Below are 23,977 nucleotides of genomic sequence, written 5' to 3' on the forward strand. Positions count from 1 at the left end.
TTCCTTCCAAATTCCTCATCCACTCTCTTCTTACTCTCTCTTACTAATCTTTTCACCTCTCTCTTCCTTTCTACATATAACTCTCTCTTCCATCTCTCAGCTTCTTCCATGCCCCTATTTCTCATCCATTCATCATATGCTTTTTTCATTTGTGCCACAGCCTGTCTCACCTCTTCATTCCACGATGCTCTTCCTTGCAACCCCTTTCGTCATATCTTCACCCTACACACCACCTCACATGCTGCACATATTTCTTCTGTGAATATCTTGCACACACCTTCCACATCCCCCATTTAAATAAATAAATAACACTTGAATTTGTAATAAACGCTCTCTGGTATTTTCGTCTGCTTCCAATAGGGACAACTATTAAAACAGAAAGGAGCGCAAGTACTGCTAACACAGGGTATCTTCCTCTATGGGAAAATGTTTCCACAATGCTAGAATAAAATCAAAGTCAACACTCATGATTCGACCATCCCGCATCAATCTTACCCAGGATCTTCCGCTTCTCCTGAGTCAACACAACCCTCTTCTTTTTCCCTGGTGAAGGGGCCATCATCACACACATCAGGAAGAGGCATGCAAGGAATAGCAAGGCCTGAAAAGGGTCAGAAACAACCACAAAAGCCACAACATGCGCTGCCATAACAAGTGTCTGAGAGGAGCCATTTACAGTACGGGAGCCACATGGGAAATGAGAACAACTGAGGGTCTCTCTAGCAGGTGGTGGGTGAACTACCTAGCCAGGCTAGGTGGCACAACTGGGTGGGTATGAAAATGTTCATGTTTCGTTTCGTTTCATTTTTAAAGGCTCCAACATGCTTGCATGTGTCGGCCTTAGTCACCTAATGGCGGCTCTCCATGCTGAACGATCCATTGCAGCCTCCCTGCTCAGTCCCTTAACTCTGAGGTCACACTTAATGACCTCATCCCACGTCTTTCTCAGTCTACCCCTCATAACCCCACCCACAATATTAACACTTCTCACCTTCCTCACTCAATTATCATCCCCCATCCTGTCCACATGTCCAAACCACCTCACTCTACCTCTCCTCATCACAACACAAATACACTCAAGTCTCATCCTACCTCTCAACTCTTCCATTGTAAACCCAGCCACTCCAGGCCTTGGACGCAGGGACGCACTGCACATCCACCTAATCATTATCATTTCTGTACATCTGAGCCTCCAAATATCTTCCTCCTTCACTGCCCAGGACTCACTACCATACAGCATTACACTCCTAACACACGCTGCATACAAAGACCCCTTAGCACGTAGGGAGAGTCCTCTCAATGTCAGGAGAGGCAAGAGCTCCCTGAACTTCTTCCAACCACTTCTCACCCTGGCCATAATTTCCACCCAGACACAAGCATTTTATCTGGATAGTGGGAAAAACTGTTAAGTTGATGGTTTAATACAGCCAGATCATAGCATATGGATAATGGATGGTAGGAGTAATGGTCATCCAGATAATCATGAAATCATCATCATCAAATCGAGAGATTACTGTAATTAATTTTCCAAAAAATCCACCATCATATCATAAAAACTCCTTGGCTCCTGTGCTGTTATTTAAGTCATGTTACTTACATATAGAAAGGCCCCAGGAACTGATGGAGTGTGTGGTGAAATGCTTAGGTATGGGGGTGAGATTGTTGTGGAGTGGATATGGAAGTTGTGTAGATTGGCTTGGGAAGAGGGAAGGGTTCCAGAGGACTGGAAATCAGGTATAATTGTTCCTCTGTACAAAGGAAAAGGGGAGAGAGAAGTATATGGTAACCATAGGGGTATTTACCTTCTTAGTGTGACTGGTAAAATATATGGTAGAATACTCATTGACAGGGTTAGGCATATGCCAGAGGAGCTAGTTGGAGAAGAACAAGGGGGATTTAGGAAGGGAAAAAGGTGTGTAGATCAGATATTTGTTCTAAGATGTTTAGTGGAGAAGTATCTAGAGAAGGGAAGGAAAGTGTATGCTGCCTTCATGGACTTGGAGAAAGCTTATGACAGAATAAATAGGAAGGTATGTGGAAGGTATTAAGAATATATGGAGTGCAGGGAAAATTGTTGAGTGCTGTGAAGAGTATGTATGAGGGAGCTAGGGCTACGGTGCAAGTGGATGGTAAGCTGAGCGAGTTTTTTTATTTCAATGTGGGACTGAAACAGGGTTGTGTGATGTCTCCATGGCTGTTTAATATATACATGGATGGGGTTGTAAAGGAGGTGCAGGATAGGGCAGTGGATGTGGGGGTGGCTCTAATGAATGAGGGTGAGATTTGGAAGCTTCCAGTGTTGCTGTTTGCTGATGATACAGTATTGTTGAGTGAACATGAATGGGAGTTGCAAGGTTTGGTGAATGAATTTGGGACAGTGTGTAGGAGGAGGAAGCTGAAAGTTAATGTAAACAAAAGTAAAGTTATGGTGTTTGAGAGGAATGAAGTCACAGAGTGTGCAGTGAGGTTGGATGGTGAGGATATGGAGAATGTGAGTGCATTCAAGTACTTGAGTAGTGTGATGAGTAAGGATGGAACTTTGAAGGATGAAGTGCGTGAAAGGGTACAGCAGGGAAGGAAGGTTGTTGGTACACTGAAAGCAGTGATGAGAAACAGGAAGGTGAGTATGGAAGTTCAGAAGTCACTGCATGATAGTATTGTGATCCCTACCCTGACGTATGGAAGCAAGGCATGGACCTTGCAAGAGGCGAACAAGTCAAGAGTGGGAGCAGTGGAAATGAGTTACTTGAGAGGAGCATGTGGAGTGACATGGAGGGACAGGTTGACGAATGAAGAAGTGAAGGAACGCTGTGGGGTGGATGTGGATGTGGTTGAGAAGATTAGGAGAAATACACTGAGGTGGTTTGGACATGTGGAGAGAATGGAGAATGAAAGACTGACTAAGAGGGTGTATGTAGGTGAGGTGGAGGGAGGGAGAGGGAGAGGTAGACCGAGGATGAGGTGGAGGGATGGAGTTGAGAGGTATATGAGGGAGGGGAGGGTGAGTTGGGGGGAGGGTAGTCAAATGGTGGGTGACAGAGCGACTTGGAGGCGTTTTGTCTGCGGCCACCCTTTGCGGGATTAGGGCGTCGGGCTATAGATAGATAGATAGACTTACGGACAATTTTATACAACTAAGGAAAGGTTTCAGGTACTCAAGGGATAAATAAAGGCTTCCTATATGTAACTCATAATTTTTTTTTTTTTTTTAATGTGTCCAATTCTGGCAAAGGCTTCAGGGCCTATCTCAAGACCGAATAATTCTCCTGCTCACCTCGACATGCCACCACTTCGGCAGTAACACCCACTGTCCATACTGAATACACGCTAGGGCTGTCTCATACAGGACTGGTTTAGTGGTATTAGAGGGGGTATTTTATCAACATGTTGTTTGCAGATGATACTGTGTTGTTGAGTGAAGACAAAGGAGAGCTGCAAGGCTTGGTGGATGAGTTTGGGAAAGTGTGTAAGAAACAGAATCTAAAGGTGAAAGTAGGGAAGAGTAAAGTGATGGTCTTTGAGAGAAGTGAAGTCAGTGAATGTACAGCGAGGCTGGATGGTGGGGAATTGGAAAACGTGAGTATGTTTAAGTACTTGGGTAGCGTGATGAGTAAGGATGGAGGTTTGGAGGGTGAAGTGCTTGAAAGGATACCGCAGGGAAGAAAGGTTGCTGGTTTCTTGAAAGCAGTGATAAGAAGCAGGGAAGTGAGCATGGAAGTGAAAAAGTTACTACATGACAGTATTGTGATACCAACTCAAACGTATGGAAGTGAAGCCTGGACATTGCTGGAAGGACACAAGTCAAGAGTGAGAGCAGTGGAAATGAGTTATTTAAGAGGAGCCTGTGGAGTCACATGGAGAGACAGGCTGACGAATGAGGATATAAAGGAGCGTTGTGGTGTGGATGTGGACGTAATAGGAAGCGTTAGGAGGAATACACTGAGGTGGTTTGGCCATGTGGAGATGATGGAGGGTAAAAGATTGACGAAGAGAGTGTATACGAGTGAGGTGGAAGGGGGAAGAGGGAGGGGGAGGCCGAGGATGAGATGAAGGGATGGGGTGGAGAAGTATATGAGAGAGGGGGGTGTGAATTGGGAGCGGGGCAGTGAAATGGCGGAGGACAGGGTGATGTGGAGGCGATTTGTTTGTGGTCACCCCTAACGGGATTGAGGCATCTGGCAATAGATAGATAGATAGATGTTGGTGCTGGTAAATCAGTTAAGTCTGCTTTTATGAAATTCAAATCCTTAAACTGTTCCCTGTCCCAGCCAGGATTCGATTCTGGGTCCATTAGGACTGCAGGCCATCTCTCTACTAATTATGCCACCACATCCTCCCAAGAGGAGTAGACTGTAGCACCAGTCGAGCAGGGCAGTACTCCCAAGGTGGATGGAAAGCTGATGACAAGGAGAGCTGGAGCTCCCGTTTCATCAGCCCTCGGGACTAGGTCCCAACCATCCCCCTATGCTGAACTTTTTCAGTGTCTCGGTAACACAGAGAGTAGACCAGCATGCTCTCCAATACAAGTTTCTCCAACTATCAACACCAAACTACATGCACAGTACACACCACACTTCCTTTTCAAAATCTTCAAAAAATGGCGTCGAATAACATAGCCTCGGAGTCCCCATGGGGGGGGGACCATAAATGCCCCCACCTTCTGCCCCTCTCCTGGTAACGACTCAAGGTGCCTGGAACCACTGTCTGACTCTCTTCTTCTTCATTTCTGCAACATTCGTGGCCTTTCCTCTAACTTTCGCTCTGTTGAGCACCACCTCTCCTTCTTTAAACCTCACCTTCTTTTCCTAACTGAGACTCAGCTGTCTGAGGCAACTGACAGCAAACCCTTTTCTGTATCCTCCTACTTTCTCTATACTCATTTCAAAGCCAAAGGTGGCTGTTGTGTATATATACGCAACAACTTATCTTGCTCTCGTGTTCCTGAACTCGATTCTTCTGAATTCTCTACACTCTGGCTTCAGCTTTCCTGTCATTCTCTGGCTAATATATCTGTGCTGTTTACTTATCTCCTAATTCTACTGACTATCAAAAATTCTTTAACTATCTTACTTCTATGATGGAACACATTCTATCCATTTCTCCTTTCTCTGAAATCTCCATTCTTGGAGATTTCAATGTTCACCACCACCTTTGGCTCACCTCTCCTTTCACTGATCCACCTGGTGAACAAGCCTACACCTTTTCTATCCTTAATGACCTAGAGCAGCTTGTACAGCACCCTACCCGTATCCCTGACCACCTTGGAGAGAGCTCCAACATACTTGATCTCTTCCTTACAACTAATCTTTCTGCTAACACTGTTAATCTTTTCTCTCCATTGGGCTCCTCCGATCACAACCTTATCACCTTAACTCTGTCCTATCACTCCAGTACGGCCTGCGGACCCTCCAAAAAAACGTCGTCTGTGGCACTTTGGAGCTGCGGATTGGGAGGCCCTCAGGCAGTACTTCTTTGATTTTCCCTGGAATGATTATTGCTTCCATGGCCGGTAGCCATCTGGGTGTGCCTTGCGCATTACGGAGGTTATTCTCTCGGGCATGGAAGCATACATTCCTTTCTTCTGTCCTTTGACTAATGCACGAAAGCCTTGGTTTAATCACGCTTGTTCTAATGCTGTCCGCAACACGGAGAGGGCCTATAAAAGGTACCGGAGCCAACCCACCCCTGAATCACATTTTTTATACATTTCTGCCCGAAATAGTGCTAAGTCTGTTCTTCGCTCTGCTAAAAATAATTTCATCCGTACAAAATGCTCTCAGCTCTCTAACTCAAACTCTTCCCGCTCCTTCTGGCACCTTGCCAAAAACCTTTCTAACAACTTTACTTCATCATCCTTCCCTCCTCTTTTCTACTCTGATGGCTCTGTAGCTATTTCTTCTACTGATAAAGCAGATCTCTTCGCGCAGACTTTCTCCTCCAATTCCACCTTATACGATTCCGGTGCTGTTCCTCCATCACTTCCCCCCTCTGACTTCCTCATGGCTAACATTAAAATTTCTTCAGCTGATATATTTTCTGCCATTGCTGGCCTCAGTACTAATAAGACATATGGGCCTGATGGAGTCTCTCCTGTTGTTCTCAAGAACTGTGCTTCTGTGCTTACACCCTGCCTAGGCAAACTCTTTCGCCTTTGTCTGTCAACTTGTTCCTTTCCTTCTTGCTGGAAATTTGCTCTCATTCAGCCAGTCCCAAAGAAGGGTGACCATTCCCAACCCTCTAACTATCGTCCAATTGCTTTAACATCCTGTATCTCAAAAGTTTTTGAGTCTATTCTTAACAGAAAAATTTTAAAGCATCTTTCCTATTACAACCTTCTTTCTGATCGTCAGTATGGGTTCCGTCAGGGACGCTCCACAGGCGATCTTCTCACCTACCTTTCAGACTCCTAGTCATCCTCCTTTCGGGACTTTGGCGAAAGCTTTGCCATTGCACTTGACATCTCAAAGGCTTTCGATCGAGTCTGGCATAAATCTTTAATTTCCAAACTGCCCTCTTACAGTTTCTATCCTTCTATCTGTGCCTTCATCTCTGGCTTCCTTTCTGGTCATTCTATAGCCGCTTTTGTAGACGGATATCGTTCTTCTCCTAGATCTATTAACAGTGGTGTTCCTCAGGGCTCTGTCCTATCACCAACTCTCTTCCTTTTATTCATCAATGACCTTCTAAGCTGTACATCTAACCCTATCCACTCATACGCTGATGACTCCACCCTTCACTTTTCCATTCGATTTCCACAACGTCCATCTCAGCAGTTACTTCAACAGGCAAGGGATGAGGCTATGGCACACCTAATGTCTGACTTGGCTTGTATCTCTGACTGGGGTAAAAATAATCTGGTTGTTTTTAATGCATCAAAGACTCAGTCTTTGCACCTATCAACCCGACAAAATCTTCCACAGGTATACCGACTTATGTTTAATAATACTTAACTTAATCCTGCATTATCCTTGAACATGCTTGGGGTTTCATTTGCTCGGGACTTGTCTTGGAAAGATCATATTACATCTCTTGTAAAGTCTGGTTTCAAGAGATTGGGTGTGCTAAGCCGACTCCGTTCCTTCTTTGCCCCTGCACAATTGTTGACTCTATACAGGGGTTTTATCCGCCCCTGCGTGGAGTACAACTCTCATGTGTGGGGAGGCTCCCCACATACAGCTCTTCTCAATAGGGTGGATTCAAAGGCTTTTCGTCTCATTAACTCTCCCCCTCTTACTGACTCCTTTCAACCTCTGTTTCTTTGCCGCAATGTTGCATCTTTATCTCTTTTCTATCGCTACTTTAATGGTCACTGTTCCTCTGAACTGTCTGCATGCATTCCTCCACTTCTATGACGGGCGAGTAGCACCCGTCTAGCAGCAAACTCTCACCCCTTTTCTGTCCAACTCTCTAATGCAAGAGTTAACCGTTACTCCCAGTCCTTCATTCATGCAACAGGTCAACTCTGGAACTGTCTCCCTCTGTCTGTATTTCCTGCTTCCTATGATCTCCAGTCTTTCAAACGCAGTGTGTCAAGGCATCTCGAAATGAATGGATCTTGAATTTGGCTCTCTCTTGTATTTTGTTTTTCTCTTGGAAGGAACAGTTTTGCGGGCTCATTGCCTTTGGTTCCTTCTTCCTATTAAAAAAAAAAAAAAAAAAAAAAAAAATGCCATGTAACAGCTAGATTGTTACTATTAAAAAATAAAAGTACAGTACTGTAAAACACCCTAACTTCGGATATCGCCCAAACTTCGGACATTTTGCGAAAAAATGTAGTAATTCATGTATACTGGAAGACAGTGCGGTATTTGCTAAAAATAATGATATGGGTAGGTAGGGTAATCTTCAAAGATTATTATGTACAAGTCCTATTAAACTAGCTTGAATATGTGTGGGTGAAAAAAAATTTATGAAGTAAATAGAAAAAGAATCAGCATTTTTAACCCTGCAAAACTTTGTTCACACAGAGCAAACAGCTCCAATTGTAAGAATGTGATTAGTACGTTTTATGTGGAAAAGTGTTGTAAGTACTGGGCTGTAAACTATTTAAAAATATACAAGCATAATCTTGCTATGACTGTTTTAATGAATATTTATTTATTTTACAGAATAAATTCCTAACTTCAGACAGACAAATTACTAGAAAAACACAGACTATAGGTGTGTGTGTGTGTGTGTGTGTGTGTGTGTGTGTGTGTGTGTGTGTGTGTGTGTGTGTGTTTTACAAGCACAGGCCTATTAGGAAAGTGTGTATTTTCCTAATTGTATTTACCTAATTGTGATATACAGGAAATGAGCTATGCTTGTGGGGTCCCGTCTCTGTTTCTCAATAAGTCAAATTTAGCTTTAAACTCTTTTTATGATCTCTGTCCAGGCTATTCCACAGGTCTATACATCTATAAGGAAAACTATATTTCTTGATATCCTTCAAGCAGCTTGGTTTCTTCAGTTTCATTCCGTGTCCCCTTGTTACTCTCTTATCCCATAAAAACAGATCTTTGTCAATTTTATCTACTCCCACCATGGTCCTGAACACTGCAATCATGTCACCTCTCTTTCTCCTTCGTTCTAAGGAAGGCAAATCCATCTTTTCCAGCCTCTCTCTGTACGACAGATCTGCCAGACTGGGAACCATTTTGGTTGCTGTTCTTTATATTCTCTCAATCTTGTTTATATTTTTCTTTTTGTGTGGGGACCACACTACTGATGCATATTCTAACCTGGGGCAAATCATGACCAAGATCAATTTTTTCATCATTTCCTTATCCATATAATGAAAGGCTACTCTTAAATTTGTCAGGAGTTTATACGTCTCTCTAACTGTCCTGTTAATGTGTTTTTCAGGTGACAAACTGTCCTGGACCAGCACTCCCAAATCTTTCTCTTCTCTCGCTTTTGTGATTGGTTCATTACCCATCAAATAATTCAATGATGGCCTCTTGGAACTTTTACCCATTTCCAATATTTTACATTTCTTTGCATTAAATTTCATGTCCCACATCTGGCTCCAATTGTGTATCCTATCCAGATCCTCCTGCAAAATTTTACAATCCTCCTGAACCTCTACCTTCCTCAAGATCTTTGCATCAGCAAACACACTTGCATAACTGTTCGCTCCATCTACCATATACCGTAAGTTTGCACAGTGCGCGTCATTGCAATGCATGATTCGCATTGTGCGCAAGTGACCAAAAATCATAACCAAAAACCCTTCAATGCGCGAGTTTACCGCACAAAACGCGAGGCAGAGGCAAGGAGTGGCTCAAAAATGCCATTTTCTACTACTGCGCGACCACCCCTCACACAGCGCGTCACGTGTCGTCATGTTGATGCGCAGAAATTCCTGGGCATTCTACTGCGCAGCTTGGGGTACAAGGGAGCAGGCGCGCCATAACAGTCCTGGCTCATGCACTGTGCGGATCCGCTCTCTACAGCTAACCTGTCGTTTAGAACATGTGGTGTTTTTTGTGCTGCTCCATCCTTGCCTGTACTTTGCCGCACCATGGCTCCAACCCCAAGAGTTAAGAAACTTCTGATGCACGCCACCAAGTTAAAGATCATTAAGATGAAGGAGGAGGGTCAAGGAAACACTGCTGTCGGGAGAACCCTGGGACTGGCTGAATCTACAGTGAGAACTGTGTGGAAGAACCGTGAAGCCATAAAGGCTGTAGTGAAGACGTACGGTGCCTCTGATCTAGACGGCCGTTCGAGGGTGGGAAATCGTGCTGTGATACTAATGGAGCACTATTTTGCCACCTTCATAATGAGGAAAGAAAAGGAAGGTGTTCCACTGAATGGAAGATTTATTCGGAACCAAGCCCAGCTCTTTTACAAGGCAGCATCTCGCAGGTTAAAAGTGGAAAAACCTTTCAGGGCATCGGTTGGATGGCTGGACCGTTTTCTCAAGTGCAAGGAACTCCGTTACGTGAAAGTGTCTGGTGAACATGCCTCTGCCGATGAGCTGGTCGTGAGAGACTATCCTGCGATATTTCGAGTGATTACTGAAGAGGGACAGTACACCAAGGACCAGATCTACAACATCGATGAAATGTCATTATATTACAAGGCCATGCCCAAATCAACTTACATCGCTAAAAGACAGAAACAAGCCCCTGGTCGCAAGCTCAAGAAGTGTAAGATGACGGTAATGTTTGCTGCAAACCTGTCTGGGAGCCAAAGATGAGGCCAGTTGTTGTACACACAGCTTCACACCCAAGGTGCTACAAAAACCTCACGAACATGGATCCAAGTGGCGTGTATTGGTACATGTCTGCAAATGGTTGGATGACCGGGAACATTATGGCAAACTGGTTAACGAGGCGGTGTGTCCCTGATGCCAGGGTCAAGTGTCGGGAACTGGGCATTCCATTTACGATGCTCCTTGTGCTTGATAACGCACCAAGTCACCTTCCATACCCGGAAGATCTTCACAAGGATTGTCGTGTTGTGTTTCTGCCGCCCCACACGACGTCACTAGTGCAGCCACTGGATCAAGAACTAATCGCCGCTGTGAAGCATTTCTACCATAAGCAAGTGTACGACTACCTACACAGGAAGACCGACACACAAGAGGAGCTTCATGCCCTACAAGAAGATCACGACGAAGACCTTGATGAGGCATCTGCTCCCGTTCCATCTCCACCAGTACCTGTATCCCTACCTGCCACAGATGACATGACTGTTGAGGCATTTTGGCGTAATTTTACGGTGAAGGACACAGTTGAATTTCTCCTACAAGCCTGGCACCAGATTACACCTGCAACGGTGAACCATACGTGGCGAATGCTCGTGCCTCACTTATGCATCACCCAGGAGACGGCCATTCAATCACTGGCCGAGGCTGAGGCAGCAACATTGACAGCAGCACAAGCTGTACCAGGTTTCGAGGACGTTACATTGGCAGACATACAAGAAGTGCACACTGCTACTGAGGAACAGCCTCCCGAGGAAGTGTTGCAACGGATAGACGAAGCTGACGCAGAGCCCGACACCAGACAGAGTCAAGCTGAGCAGCCTAGCATGATGGAAGGCAGGACTGAGCTGTGTATGTCAAACATTAGCAAGATCCTTGCTGCCGTGGATAAGCTCAAGGAAGAGGTGAAGGAACAGGAAGTGAGCAGCCTAAGAACGAAGGAACTTCTGGTTGGTATCGACAAACTCTTCCGTTTCTACACAGGCACAGGGAAGAAATAAACAGGAGAAGACAGACGCTCATAACAAGCTACACACAGCAGGCTCAAGTTGGTGAAATTGCAAAACTAGCGACATCGTCTGCTCCTGTTCCTGTTGAGGATGAAGAGGATGCAATGTCAGAAGTGTCAGCATTGGACTTTGAAGGGTTTATGGCCGAAGTGAGTGACTTTGATGCTCCTGGGGAAGGTGATCAAGAGGAGTCTGTGGAGGGAAGTGTTGGTGCGGTGGGGAGTGCGGCGCTGTAAGTGTTGCCGCGCCTCGGAACCCCTGTTATTTAACGTCATCAGGCCTGTTGTCTACTGTTGTTAAGGTGACTACTCATATTTTTGTTATTGTAGCTATAGCTTTAGTACAATGTCTGAAACATATGACCTTTATTATGTCTCTACGGGCCAAAAAAAGTCCAAGTACGAGGGGGTACCGCCCATATGTAATTATTCCCATAAGATTATGTATTCCTAGTACACGAATTCTCAGTGCGCGAGGTCGTGGACCGCCCAATCTCTCGCGCACTGTATGAGCCTACTGTATATCATTTACATAAATCAGGAACATTACTGGCACCAACACCGAGCCCTGTGGGACTCCACTAGTTACTTTCCTCCATCCAGACATCCTATCCTTTATTACTGTCCTCATTTGTCTGTCTCTCAAAAAGTCTCTCATCCATTCCACGAGGTTCCCCTTCAGTCTTCCTATATGCTCTAGTTTCCACATTAGTCTCCTATGAGGTACCTTGTCGAAGGCCTTCTCCAAATCTAAATACACACAATCCACCCAACCATCTCTCTCCTGTAGCACATCAATGGTTCTTGAGTAAAAACTCAAAAAGTTGGAAACGTGTGTGTGTGTGTGTGTGTGTGTGTGTGTGTGTGTGTGTGTTTGTGTGTGTGTTTTACAAGCATGGGTCTCTTAGGTGTGTGTGTGTGTGTGTGTGTGTGTGTGTGTTTTACAAGCACGGGTCTCTTAGGTGTGTGTGTGTGTGTGTGTAATTCACCGGGTCGGTCAGGATCACTTGATGGTCGTGATGATCAGCTTTTACCCTCCTGGAAGGGAGCTGAGAGCTCATATAGTCCGATCTAAGGACAAGGCTGTGACCTTCACACACGCACACACATGTTCCCTTGCTCAAGGGGGACAGTAACCACCCACTTCGTCAGTGAAACTTTTTGCAACCTGTGTGTGAGTGTGTGTGTGTGTTTACAGCCACAGGCCTATATGGGATGTTTGTTTGTGTGTGTGTGTGTGTATGTGTGTGTGTGTGTGTGTGTGTGTGTGTGTGTGTGTGTGTATAAGACCAAAGTGTGAAGCTCGTTAATACAGTCCATGGTGCCTTCATAGCATGTGCCTGTTGATTTGTGTGCTGTTAGTGGGTGTGTAAATGTCATTAGAACCTGTAAGAAATGTTTAACATTATGTTATTTCAGTAAGCATCTGTTGAGTTAGTGAGGTAGCTACTTGATAATTAAGAGAAGTTTTGTTTAGGAATAAGAGGCCAGTTCCTCTTACAGTTTGGGGTATATGCAATGCATTTTTATATCAATTTTCCATCTGAAAAAGTTTCTGAACAGTTCTTCATTATATTTATGGCCAGAATACCCCACTATAATGTGATATGATGCATCTTAATGTGATCTCAATTTATGAGATCATAAAAGAAGATCCATCCATCCATCCATCATCCAATCCTATGTTGCCCCATGGGGAGCATAGGAGCCCAGGGCTAGGCAGTTGGTCCTGACATTTAAGATGAGAGTGACCAGCCTCACTCATCCCTGAGTGGCATTATGTGAGCAATAAATCCCAACCACCCCTTGGATATAAACCTTCACTTTTTGGATATTTCTCTATGTGTAACTTGGGCCACGAGTGCCCAATACCTTTTTTTTTACATTTTTTAAAAACTAAAGTGTCCGAGGTTTGGACAGTGTGTCCAGAGATAGGTGCTATTAACCATTCTCATGTTTAAAGGGCAAATACACGGATGTCAGAAGTTTAGAAGAGCTGTCCGAAGTTAAGGAATTTGTTCCTAACTTCAGACATTTGAAAATGAAAAAAAACAAAAAAAACATGAGTTTTGCGTGGCTACTTTTTTTATTATATGGATTCAGTAGCTACTGTCCCTGGCTACCACATGACACCAACAGGGATAAAATTGCACCATTTTACACAGAATTATTCATTAAAACACATAAAAATGTTAGGGTGTTTTACGGTACTGTATGTCACTGGAATGTACTGGTTACTACCATTACCACTGTCATGAATGAGAGTTCTACCATGTTTCCATATGGACAATATGGACAATACAGTATCAATGGCCATGTGGTGACATATGAAGGTAAGTAGCACTATCTGTAGCCTGTAGGAATGCAAAGTCTTACTGAACAGACAATCTCATTTATCCCAAGAAACTGATACATAAAAGAAACGTACAGTATATATTTATAGAAATATGGATTTCTGGCTTCCTGCACGTGAACTACCATGAGATTGCTAATGAACCCCATGGCAGATTCAAATTCATGTAAAATGATGTATATTTAAATCTATGCCACAGCCATGAAACTGACTGATTACATGACTAGTGTACACGGTTGTGCTATCCCCTGGGTGAAGCAACTGCAGCATCCACCCAGGAGCCAAACCTACTCATATTTCCCTGGACCTCGCCTTGGCAAAGACTCTGATCTGACCTTGGTGAGGTGTTGTCTAACATAATGGGGTGCTGGATCCCCACAGAAGCAGTTGCTTACTGTATCTGTAGTCGGTAAGTCTACTCAGCCAGACAGACCAGGGTTAACTAACAACAACAATAACAACAACAGCAACGATGAACAGGATGACAAATTTTGTACTGAACTGTGTTCATGCAATATGAAATAAAGTTCTGCTAATGTAGCATCAAATTATCAAGTCAACCTACTGGACAGTGTATCTGTCCTAATTACTGTTGAACATTAGTATGAAAAAGGTCCAACAAGAAGCATTTCATAGGTTAAGCTACATACAACTGCCTGTATCATTTTGTTTCGTTTTTGTTTATAAAGACTTCAACATGTTTGCATGCATCAGCCTTGGTCACCTAAAGGTGGCTCTCCATGCTGCTCGATCTCTGGCAGCCTCCCTATTTAGTCCCTTATTCCTGAGGTCAAACTCTATGACCTCATCCTAGGTCTTCCTGGATCTGCCTCTCGCAACACCGCGCCCAATGTTCACACTTCTCACTTTCTGCACCGAAATGTCATCCCCCATCCTCTCCACATGCCCAAACTATCTCAATCTACCCCTCATCACAAAACCATTACACACTAATCCCATCCTTCCTCTCAACTTTTCCATCATAAACGTAGCCAACCCCCCAGGCCTCGTATTCAAGGACACATTGCACATCCACCTAATCACTGTCATTTCTGTGTGTTTGAGCCTGCAGATATCCTCCTTTACTGTCCAGGTCTCACTGTAGGCATTAATAAGTTATGACACAATTCTATACGTAATATGTAACTATGTACAGTAACTGTATAAGCTAGCTATAGGTAACAATATGTATGACTGGTAGTTGTGTCTGGAGTTCTCCAGGAAGAGGTTAGATTCATTTCCCCACAGCCAGACACTCACGTATTCCAAAACACAGGATGACCTGATGAAGCTGTTCAAACGTCGGAAGTGTGAGCCCTACATACACACACAAAAGCATACACACACATACACGTACGCCCACACACTTTAACCAGAAGTCAGAGGGGGATATAAGTCCAAAATCACATGTAGGAGTGTTAGAGAAGGTTAGACAGCCAGAGAGAAGGAGAGAGGACCAGACAGAGATCCCCAGAGAGCGACAGGAGAGTAGGAGCAAGAGAGAGAGAGCGGGAAGGCAATAGCATGCACTAACTGCTACTAACCATACACGGGTCACGTCAGGCTATTAACTTTTAGTCAAGCAACTGTTTCACAATAAACCTCCAACCACCCCAATCTGCCTATTTAACCGCCCCACTTAAAATACAAAGAGGATGACGAAACAGAGATGACCTACCCTGACATTCTCCTACAACTTTTATTCTCCCTCTGCCTGGGTCTCTTCAATCAACAAGACAATACATCTCTCTCTATAACAAAATAGAGTAAAGCCACATAATCCTGACATCTGGTGGCCTTTGACATTGGTGGCAAGTTCACACCATATGATGCCTCACAACTTTATACTGGTGGTGCTTCGACAATCTACAATTACAACCAACCTCCCTAACTCTCTACGTCTACAGCTATGTCTTTCGACATTTTCTCTCTGGCCCTCTCTCCTTCTCTCTGGCTCTCTAACCTTCTCTGACTTTCCTACATGTGATTTCGAACATATATCCCCCTCTGACTTCCCATTAAAATGTGTGGGCAAATGTGTGTGTGTATGTAGGGCTCGCACATTTCTGACACATGAACAGCTTCCATCAGGTCATCCTATGTTTTAGAGTACTTCAGTGTCTGGCTATGGGGAAATGTATCTAACCTCTTCCTGGAGAATTCCGGACATAATGACCTGTCTTACATACTGTTACCTATTGCTATATGCTGCAGTCACATAGTTACACATTAAATACAGTATTGTATCATAACATACTAATGCCAATATCACTATCAAACAGCATTCCACTTCTAACACACACATTGCATACAAAGATCCCTTAGCACTGAGGGAGAGCCCTCTCAACGTCAGGTGAGGCAACAGCTCCTTCATCTTCTTCAAACCACTCCTCACACTAGCCACAGAGCTAGCTCCAGCCCCATCTCCAGCACACAACATGTCTCCCAAGTAACAAAACTCTTCCACACACTCAAGAGACTCACCAGCAGGATCAATCCTTTCATGCCTGATATTCTCCACGTGTTCTTCCCGACACACTGCGCATGTGAAGTCAGCATTCACTCACAGTCTACCTCTAATACCAGTATGTGCTCGCTTATCACAAACACTGTACAAGATGGAAATACTTCCCATATCCTTGTGGCAAACTGCACATGGCCACTTTCCCTCTTGTTTGACAGCACCTCCACCAACCCTAGATACCATCACCATCCTTTTATCTGCATTTACTCTCAAGCCCTTGTGCCCCATACCATCTCTCCACTTCCTAAATCTTTCCTCACCTCCCTTTCATTCTCTGCAATCAACACCAAATCATCAGCATACCACGGAAGTCCATTTCTGAAGTAATGTAAGAGGGCTTCTGGCACCATGATAAATGACAAGGGACTGAAGACTGACCCCTGATACACACCAACATTCACAGAAAACTCATCACTTGAATTTCCATTCACTCTCATGTAGGTGCCCGCACCCACATAAATGGCCATAACCACTCCAACCAGCCACTACTCCATCCCAAGCTTTCTCATTGCCTACTTCAACACCTTTCTAGGGACTCTGTCAAAGGCTTTCACCATATCAATTTTCACTCAATTAACTCAATTAATGCTGGCATGCCGCAGGGGTCAGTTCTGGCACCAACCCTATTCCTGGTTCATATTAATGATCTCTTATCTGTCACCCACAATCCCATCCACTCATATGCAGATGACTCAACACTACATAGTTCATTCACACTCAGACACCCATTTACAAAGTCTCATATCTCTACCTCTCAATTCAGTACAGCCATCTCCATAAATCAAGACCTATCTACAATTAGTGAATGGGGACAAAACAACCTTGTCTCATTTAATGCCAGTAAAACTAAATACTGTATATACAATTTACTAACAGACAGATATTGCAGATTCGTACATTACCTTCAGCGCTACTAATATTCCCATCTCCAAAAGTACTGAAATTCTTAGCGTCTCACTTAACAATGCCCTCAGCTGGACCTCTCATGTTAGATCACTTGCTAAAACCATCTCAAAAAAACAAAAACTTGGATTATTGTACAGAGTCTGTAACGTCTTTCCTGATGAGCAGTTACCTATAATTTATGTCATGTGTGCTCTCAGCTTGAATATTGCTCACCCTTGTGGAATGGATGTGGAGAGGTTGCATTAAAACAACTAGACAAAATTCAGAACAAAGCTGTTAGAATTATTAACAACCCTGCCATTACAAATAAACTACAGTGGGGCACCAATTTTCGCGCTTAATTGGGTCCTAAAATAATGCGCGAAAGTGGAATTAGCGAAAGTTGGGGCATTGTCTTTATGGCAAAAAGGCTAATTGGTTCCCGGTTATCCTAAAGTAACATCAGATTTTCATTTTCACTTGCAATACAGTACATCAAATCACTATTGTACATTGCATTGTGAGATACAAACAATAAAAACTGTACAGTAGTGTACACATTATATGAGGAGAAACATACCACAGAGACCAGGTTACTCTCTTTTAGCCTTGGCCTTTCCTCCCGATTTTGAATGTCCCGGCCACTTTTTATCTCCACCACTGCCTCCCGGCCCTCCCCCCACACCACCAGGCTCTCCCCCCACACCACCAGGCCCTTTCCCCACACTACCAGGTATAGTAGAGGCCACTGAACCGTGAGAATCCAACACAATGGAGCTAGCACGCTCGTACACAATGGCGGGAATGGCTGGACAGAGTGTTGACATGACGTCATTCAAGATGGCGGTGGGTTGCGGGCGGGCGGTGCAGGAAATTCAAACTTTAAAATATTGTCCCAAACCCAAAATTTGTGCGCGAAAATCGATTTTTTTCAAGCGAAAGTGGAAGTTAGGGAATATTTGGTGCATGCCGCGAAAGTGGATTCCGCGAATCCTGCTGCAGCGAAAGTTCGTGCACTACTGTACCTCCCCTACAAGTAACAAGGAATGTTGCCTCCCTTGCAATATTTTACAGATATTTTTATGGCAGATGCTCAGACAAAGTTGCGTCCATGGTGCCACTTCTCCATGCCTTCCCTCATGCTACATGGGAATCTGGTAGCGCTCATGATTGGAATGTTACTCAGCCATATTGCATAACTTCTGCCTATCAGAAATCTTTCATTCCCCGAACTGCATCTCTCTGGAACTCACTTCCCCAGAGTTGTTTCCCTCCAAATTTCAACCCACAGTTGTTCAAGTCTAACTGTTACAGATATTTTATGAACAGAGGACACCAGTAATCTGGTGTATGGATTATTTTTTTTATTCATGTGTTTTTCCTTCCTCCGTTCTGTTATTAAAAATATATATATATATATATATATATATATGCTGTATATATATATATATATATATCTATATCTATATATATATATATATATATATATATATACAGTAATCCCTCTAATATCCGAACGCCCAATATCCGAACATCCCCACTAACCGGACATAATCCTCCTGGGATCCAATATTCCCAAAATGGGCCAAAAACTGCAAAAAATTTGAAAAAAATCTGACTTTTTTCCCTCCCATAATTTGAAATTCCCGCCTGGCGCCAAACAGCTGTTACACCATGGTCCCTTCACCCCTTCCTTCCTCCCCCTCCCCCCTCCCCTGTCAGGTTGCCATGCGGTCTTTTCCCTTACCAAGTGTGGGCCAATTTGGTAATGAAAATTCGTTTGGTAATGCATTAGAATAATGCATTACCAAATGGATTTTTCACATGTATGAGGATACACAGGATGGAGATGGTGGATTGTTTGCTCTCTCTGATTAATCTGCTACCCTACATAGTGTGAAAATAATCAACATGGTGTTAGTTATAAGGAGAGTGATTACATGTATTTCCACTTGTATATATAATTAGTATATATGCTAGCTTTACGAATTTGGTAATGAAAAGTTATATTTGACAATGAAAGTTGAGGAGATTGGTAATGTGGCTGTTGCGATCTGGCAACTCTGTTACCCCACCAACATCAACAGTCACAGCTTAACTCCGATGGAGAGCAGATACTCATAACAATGCAAGCCACAGGTGCTTGTTTTTTGTGAATAAACAGTGAATAAACTGCAATACCTTGCCACTAGAACACACAGGAATTTACAGTGTTGTGCAGTGTTAAGAAATTAGAATTTAGAGTGCAGAGGATTAACTGTGGACTGCAAACTGGCGGTTCAAACCAGTCCAAGACCAAGGGACTTGTAAGTACCCAGAATGTTTAATATTGTATAAACTCACCTCTAAAACCTCATTTTATGGTTCTTTTGCATTTATTTCAGTCTTTTATGTCCCTTATTGGTGTGATTTGGGTCTTAAATAGGTGCTATGCATGTCCAGAGGGAGTTGTATAGGTGTTTTTCAGAGTTAGGGTCCGTAAGTACTAGTCCATAAGCTGGGGCCCAATATCCGGACAGGACCACTATCCGGACCTGCCTATGGCTCTATTGATCCGGATATTAGAGGGGTTACTGTACTGTATATATATCAACAAAAACAAAGTACAGATCCCTTTTCTTTCCTATATATTTTTCCTGAAACTGGTAGACAGTCCTGATGGACCCAGGTTCGAATCCCGGCTGGGGCAGGGAACAGTTTAAGGATTTGAATTTCATAAAAGGCAGACTTTCCTGATCTACCAGATGACCCGCCGACATGTCGTAAAAATACCCCCGCTAATACCAATACACCAGTCCTGTATGAGACAGCCCTAGCATGTATTCAGTATGGACGGTGGGTGTTAGTGCCGAAGTGGTGACATGTGGAGGTGTAGGAGGACTACTGGGCCTTGGGATAGGCTACTGCCCCTGAGATATAGGCCCTGAAGCCTTTGCCCAGAGTCGGACACAAAAAAAAAAAAAAAAAAAAAAAAAAAAAAAAAAAGACAATGAACTTGGCATTGGTGGTCCCTCTGCCTGGCATTAACTCAAACTGCATCTCATCAATGTTCACTTTTTCTTTAATCATACCTTCTAAAACTCTCTCCATTACCTTCATTATCTGGTCCAAAAGTTTTACGCCTTTGTAATTTCCTCTTTGCAGGGCTTCACCCTTCCCCTTGTACACATTTACAATCACACTCTTCAGCCTGTCATCTGGAACAACACACTCATGTACAGAGTAATTATATTTAACAAATCAGTAACATCTCAAAGGCTTTCGATCAAGTCTGGCATAAATCTTTAATTTCCAAATTTCCTTCTTACAGTTTCTATCCTTCTATCTGTGCCTTCATCTACAGCTTCCTTTCTGGTCATTCCATAGCTGCTGTTGTAGATGACCATCATTCTTCTCCTAGATCTATCAATAGTGGTGTTCCTTAGGGATCTGTCCCATCACCAACTCTATCTATCTATCTATCTATTGCCAGACGCCTCAATCCCGTTTGGGGTGGCCACAAACAAATCGCCTCCAAGTCACCCTGTCCCCCGCCATTTCACTCCCCTGCTCCCAACTCACACCCCCCTCTCTCATATACCTCTCCACCCCATCTCTCCATCTCATCCTCGGCCTCCCCCTCCCTCTTCCCCCCTCCACCTCACTCACATACACTCTCTTCGTCAGTCTTTCACCCTCCATCCTCTCCACATGGCCAAACCACCTCAGTGTGTTCCTCATAACGCTTCCTATCACATCCACATCAACACCACAACGCTCCTTTATATCCTCATTCGTCAGCCTGTCTCTCCATGTGACTCCACAGGCTCCTCTTAAATAACTCATTTCCACGGCTCTCACTCTTGACTTGTGTCCTTCCAACAACGTCCAAGCTTCACTTCCGTACGTTAGAGTTGGTATCACAATACTGTCATGTAGTAACTTTTTCACTTCCATGCTCACCCCCCTGTTTCTTATCACTGCTTTCAAAGAACCAGCAACCTTTCTTCCCTGCTGTACCCTTTCAAGCACTTCACCCTCCAAACCTCCATCCTTACTCATCACACCACCCAAGTACTTAAACGTACTCACATTTTCCAATTCCTCACCATCCAACCTCGCTGTACATTCACTGACTTCACCTCTCTCAAAGACCATCACTTTACTTTTCCCTACATTCACCTTTAGATTCCGTTTCTTACACACTCTCTCAAACTCATCCACCAAGCCTTGCAGCTCCCCTTCGTCTTCACTCAACAACACGGTATCATCTGCAAACAACAGTACAGGGAGTTTCCAAACACTATCCTCTCTCACCAGGGCCACTCCAACATCCACCACCCTACCTTGTACCTCCTTTATTACTCACTTCCTTTTATTCTTCAATGACCTTCTAAGTTGTACATCTAATCCTATCCACTCATACGCTGATGATTCCACTCTTCAACTTTCCATTCCATTCCCTCAACATCCATCTCACTAGTTACTTCAACAAACAAGGGATGAGGTTATGGCACACCTGATGTCTGACTTGGCTCATATCTCTGACTGGGGGAAAAGTAATCCTGTTGTTTTTAATGAATCAAAGACTCAGTTGTTACACCTATCAACCCGACAAAATCTTCCACAGGACTATCACTAATGTTTAATAATATCCAGCTGAATCCTACATCAACCTTAAACATACCTGGGGCTTAATTCTCTTGGGATTTATCTTGGACGGATCATATTACATCTCTTGTAAAATCTGCTTCCAAGAGATTAGGTGTTCTAAGCCAACTCCACACCTTCTTTGCCCCTACATAGCTGTTGATTTTATACACGGGTTTTATTCACCCGTGTAGAGTACAACTCTCACGTGTAGGGAGGCTCCCCACATACAGCACTTCTCAATAGGGTGATGTCAAAGGCTTTTTGTCTCATTAACTCTCCTCCTCCTACCGGCTCCCTTCAACAGATAGATAGATAGATAAACATTTCTAATACTTCTTTACTCACATGGCTGTAAGTCCCATTTCTACTTCTGTATTTCTTATTCAATCCATTCTGCAATGCTAATATACAGTACAAGTCATATTTCTACAGTTCATATCTTGATTTTGATACTCATGCCTGACCAATCTCACACCCAGAGAGATACCTTCACATGGTGGCACTGATATAACTGGGCAGCTCCACTACCCAGTTATATAAAAGCCCCTCAACTCCTTCTCAGTCATCTGAAAGTAGGATGATTAACTATGGTACCTGGGCATCTTCAGCTTGCAGTTCACTAGGTTCACATCCAGATGGGCCATAACAGAAACATTTGTACGGTACTTTTATTTGGGTCCTCTTGCTGTCTCAGCACTAACATAAGTCTTTATTATGCATCAGGGCTTTCTCATACTATGACTAGCTACGTAAAGAAAAAAAAAAAAATAGTCACCATAATAAAAGGGTCAAGTGAACTGAGTATAAACTAGCCTGACTAAGCCAACACTAACCAGTCTGAGAGTCGAGGAATGGGAGGCGTGTCTTGCGTTCCCTCATCAGCCGCACATTATAGTTGGCACTGTTGATCATCAGTGAGCGATACTGTACATCCTGCAGGAAGCTGTCAAAACAATAATAATCAGCCAGTAAAATACCAATACCAGCACAGTAGAGTGGTTTTGTTATCAAGTTCCTGAGGCTTGTGATTTACTTTAAAGTTTCCCCTAGGTCAGAAATGAGTGTTTTTGTGCTTTTAGCCTTTCTTGTATGAACCAACACCACATATGACTTCAGAGTTGCCTCATTTAAATTACATTTTGCCAGCACATATCCCAGACTCAAGTATGGACTCACTGTAGCACACCTACTTTGCAAACATACACATTTATAATAAATACTACAGGTATTACAATGTATAAACAATATGATTGCCCAAGTATGATGAACAGTTCAGTGCTAAGAAGATACTGTGCATATACTGTACATACCAATGATATGCTTCTGCACAATACAGAATGCTTTTTTCACTGTTTTCTGATACACCCTATAAATGCTATCATTAATGAGCAGGAATTGTATATCTGACTGGTTATAAATGTAAGTAAACAAGTTTTTCCAAGCACATGATAAACCAGCAATACAAAAAAGATGTTTTCAATCCCCATTTCAATTTATTTACACAAAGTATTTGCTTGCTTTATAACACCTCCATGTGTAATATCATGATCACTGAAAAATAACAGTTTAAAATATATTACTAACATGCTAACAATATCTTGAGGATATATTAAGTTGGACCCTGACTTTATTAACATGCAAAATTACTCTCCTGTGCCTAGGATCAGACAACCATCCTTTGTTCACAGTTATGTGTGCTATACCTATATCTTTCATTCAATACTCTGCCATATGAACAAAAAAAAAGAAAGTTGTGATGAATGTGCATTATGGGCGGCTAAACGCGGGGGTGGGCAGGGCAGACCGGGGCAGGGCAGGGCAGGACAAGTGTCATAATCAGCTGTCCCTCATCACACTCACCTGCTGATTTTCTCCAGATTAGACTGCACCAGCGTGTCTGCCATAGTTGCAATGCCTCCGGGGGGTCTCAGGGGGCAATACTGGGGCTCTATGGGTGAGCTATGCGTCAAATAGCGGCGTCCATTAGTAATTAGTTGTGTACTCTCAGCCTTCGACCCATTTGTTTACTAGTGTCCTGCGTCCGGCTGAGACCCCCGGCTTGAGCACATAACTACCTTAATATACACCCAGCATCATACCATGCCACTACTACACGTATTAGCTGTCGTGTACCTAAGTGCCAATTAATGTTAATGGTATCTGGTGTAAGTTATTGGGATACCAATAATAAAATATGCAAAATAAGCTTTATCACCTTCCTAGGTATTCGGACAAATAAAAGAGTGCATATTAAAGAGGTAAAATAAAACGCTCGGAGCTTGGCCTGAGTGAGAGCCACATGTCTAGCGTGTGAAGTAAAGTAGCTTCAACTGTTTTGGAAAGAAATATTTCTGCTGATATTTTGTGCTTGTGGCGTCCGAG

General features: G+C 43.4%; 1 protein-coding gene across 1 annotated transcript in view; it reads right to left on the bottom strand.

Moving 5' to 3' along the window:
• The window catches only part of LOC145396870 (zinc finger protein ubi-d4 B-like), a 636,773-nt gene extending 613,185 nt beyond the window's left edge, over nt 1-23,588 (bottom strand). The window contains exons 1-2 of the mRNA XM_080270158.1: nt 23,456-23,588; nt 22,429-22,538 (exon numbers count right to left, since the gene is read on the bottom strand). Coding sequence (XP_080126284.1) covers nt 22,429-22,538; nt 23,456-23,499 — 154 coding nt within the window. The 5' untranslated portion in view covers nt 23,500-23,588. The remainder of the gene's footprint in view (nt 1-22,428; nt 22,539-23,455) is intronic.
• Between the last annotated feature and the right edge of the window lie 389 nt (nt 23,589-23,977).

Source organism: Coenobita brevimanus, chromosome 39 (assembly GCF_032717465.1).
Source record: "Coenobita brevimanus isolate Jiangsu-jjx chromosome 39, ASM3271746v2, whole genome shotgun sequence".
NCBI classification, from domain to species: domain Eukaryota; kingdom Metazoa; phylum Arthropoda; class Malacostraca; order Decapoda; family Coenobitidae; genus Coenobita; species Coenobita brevimanus.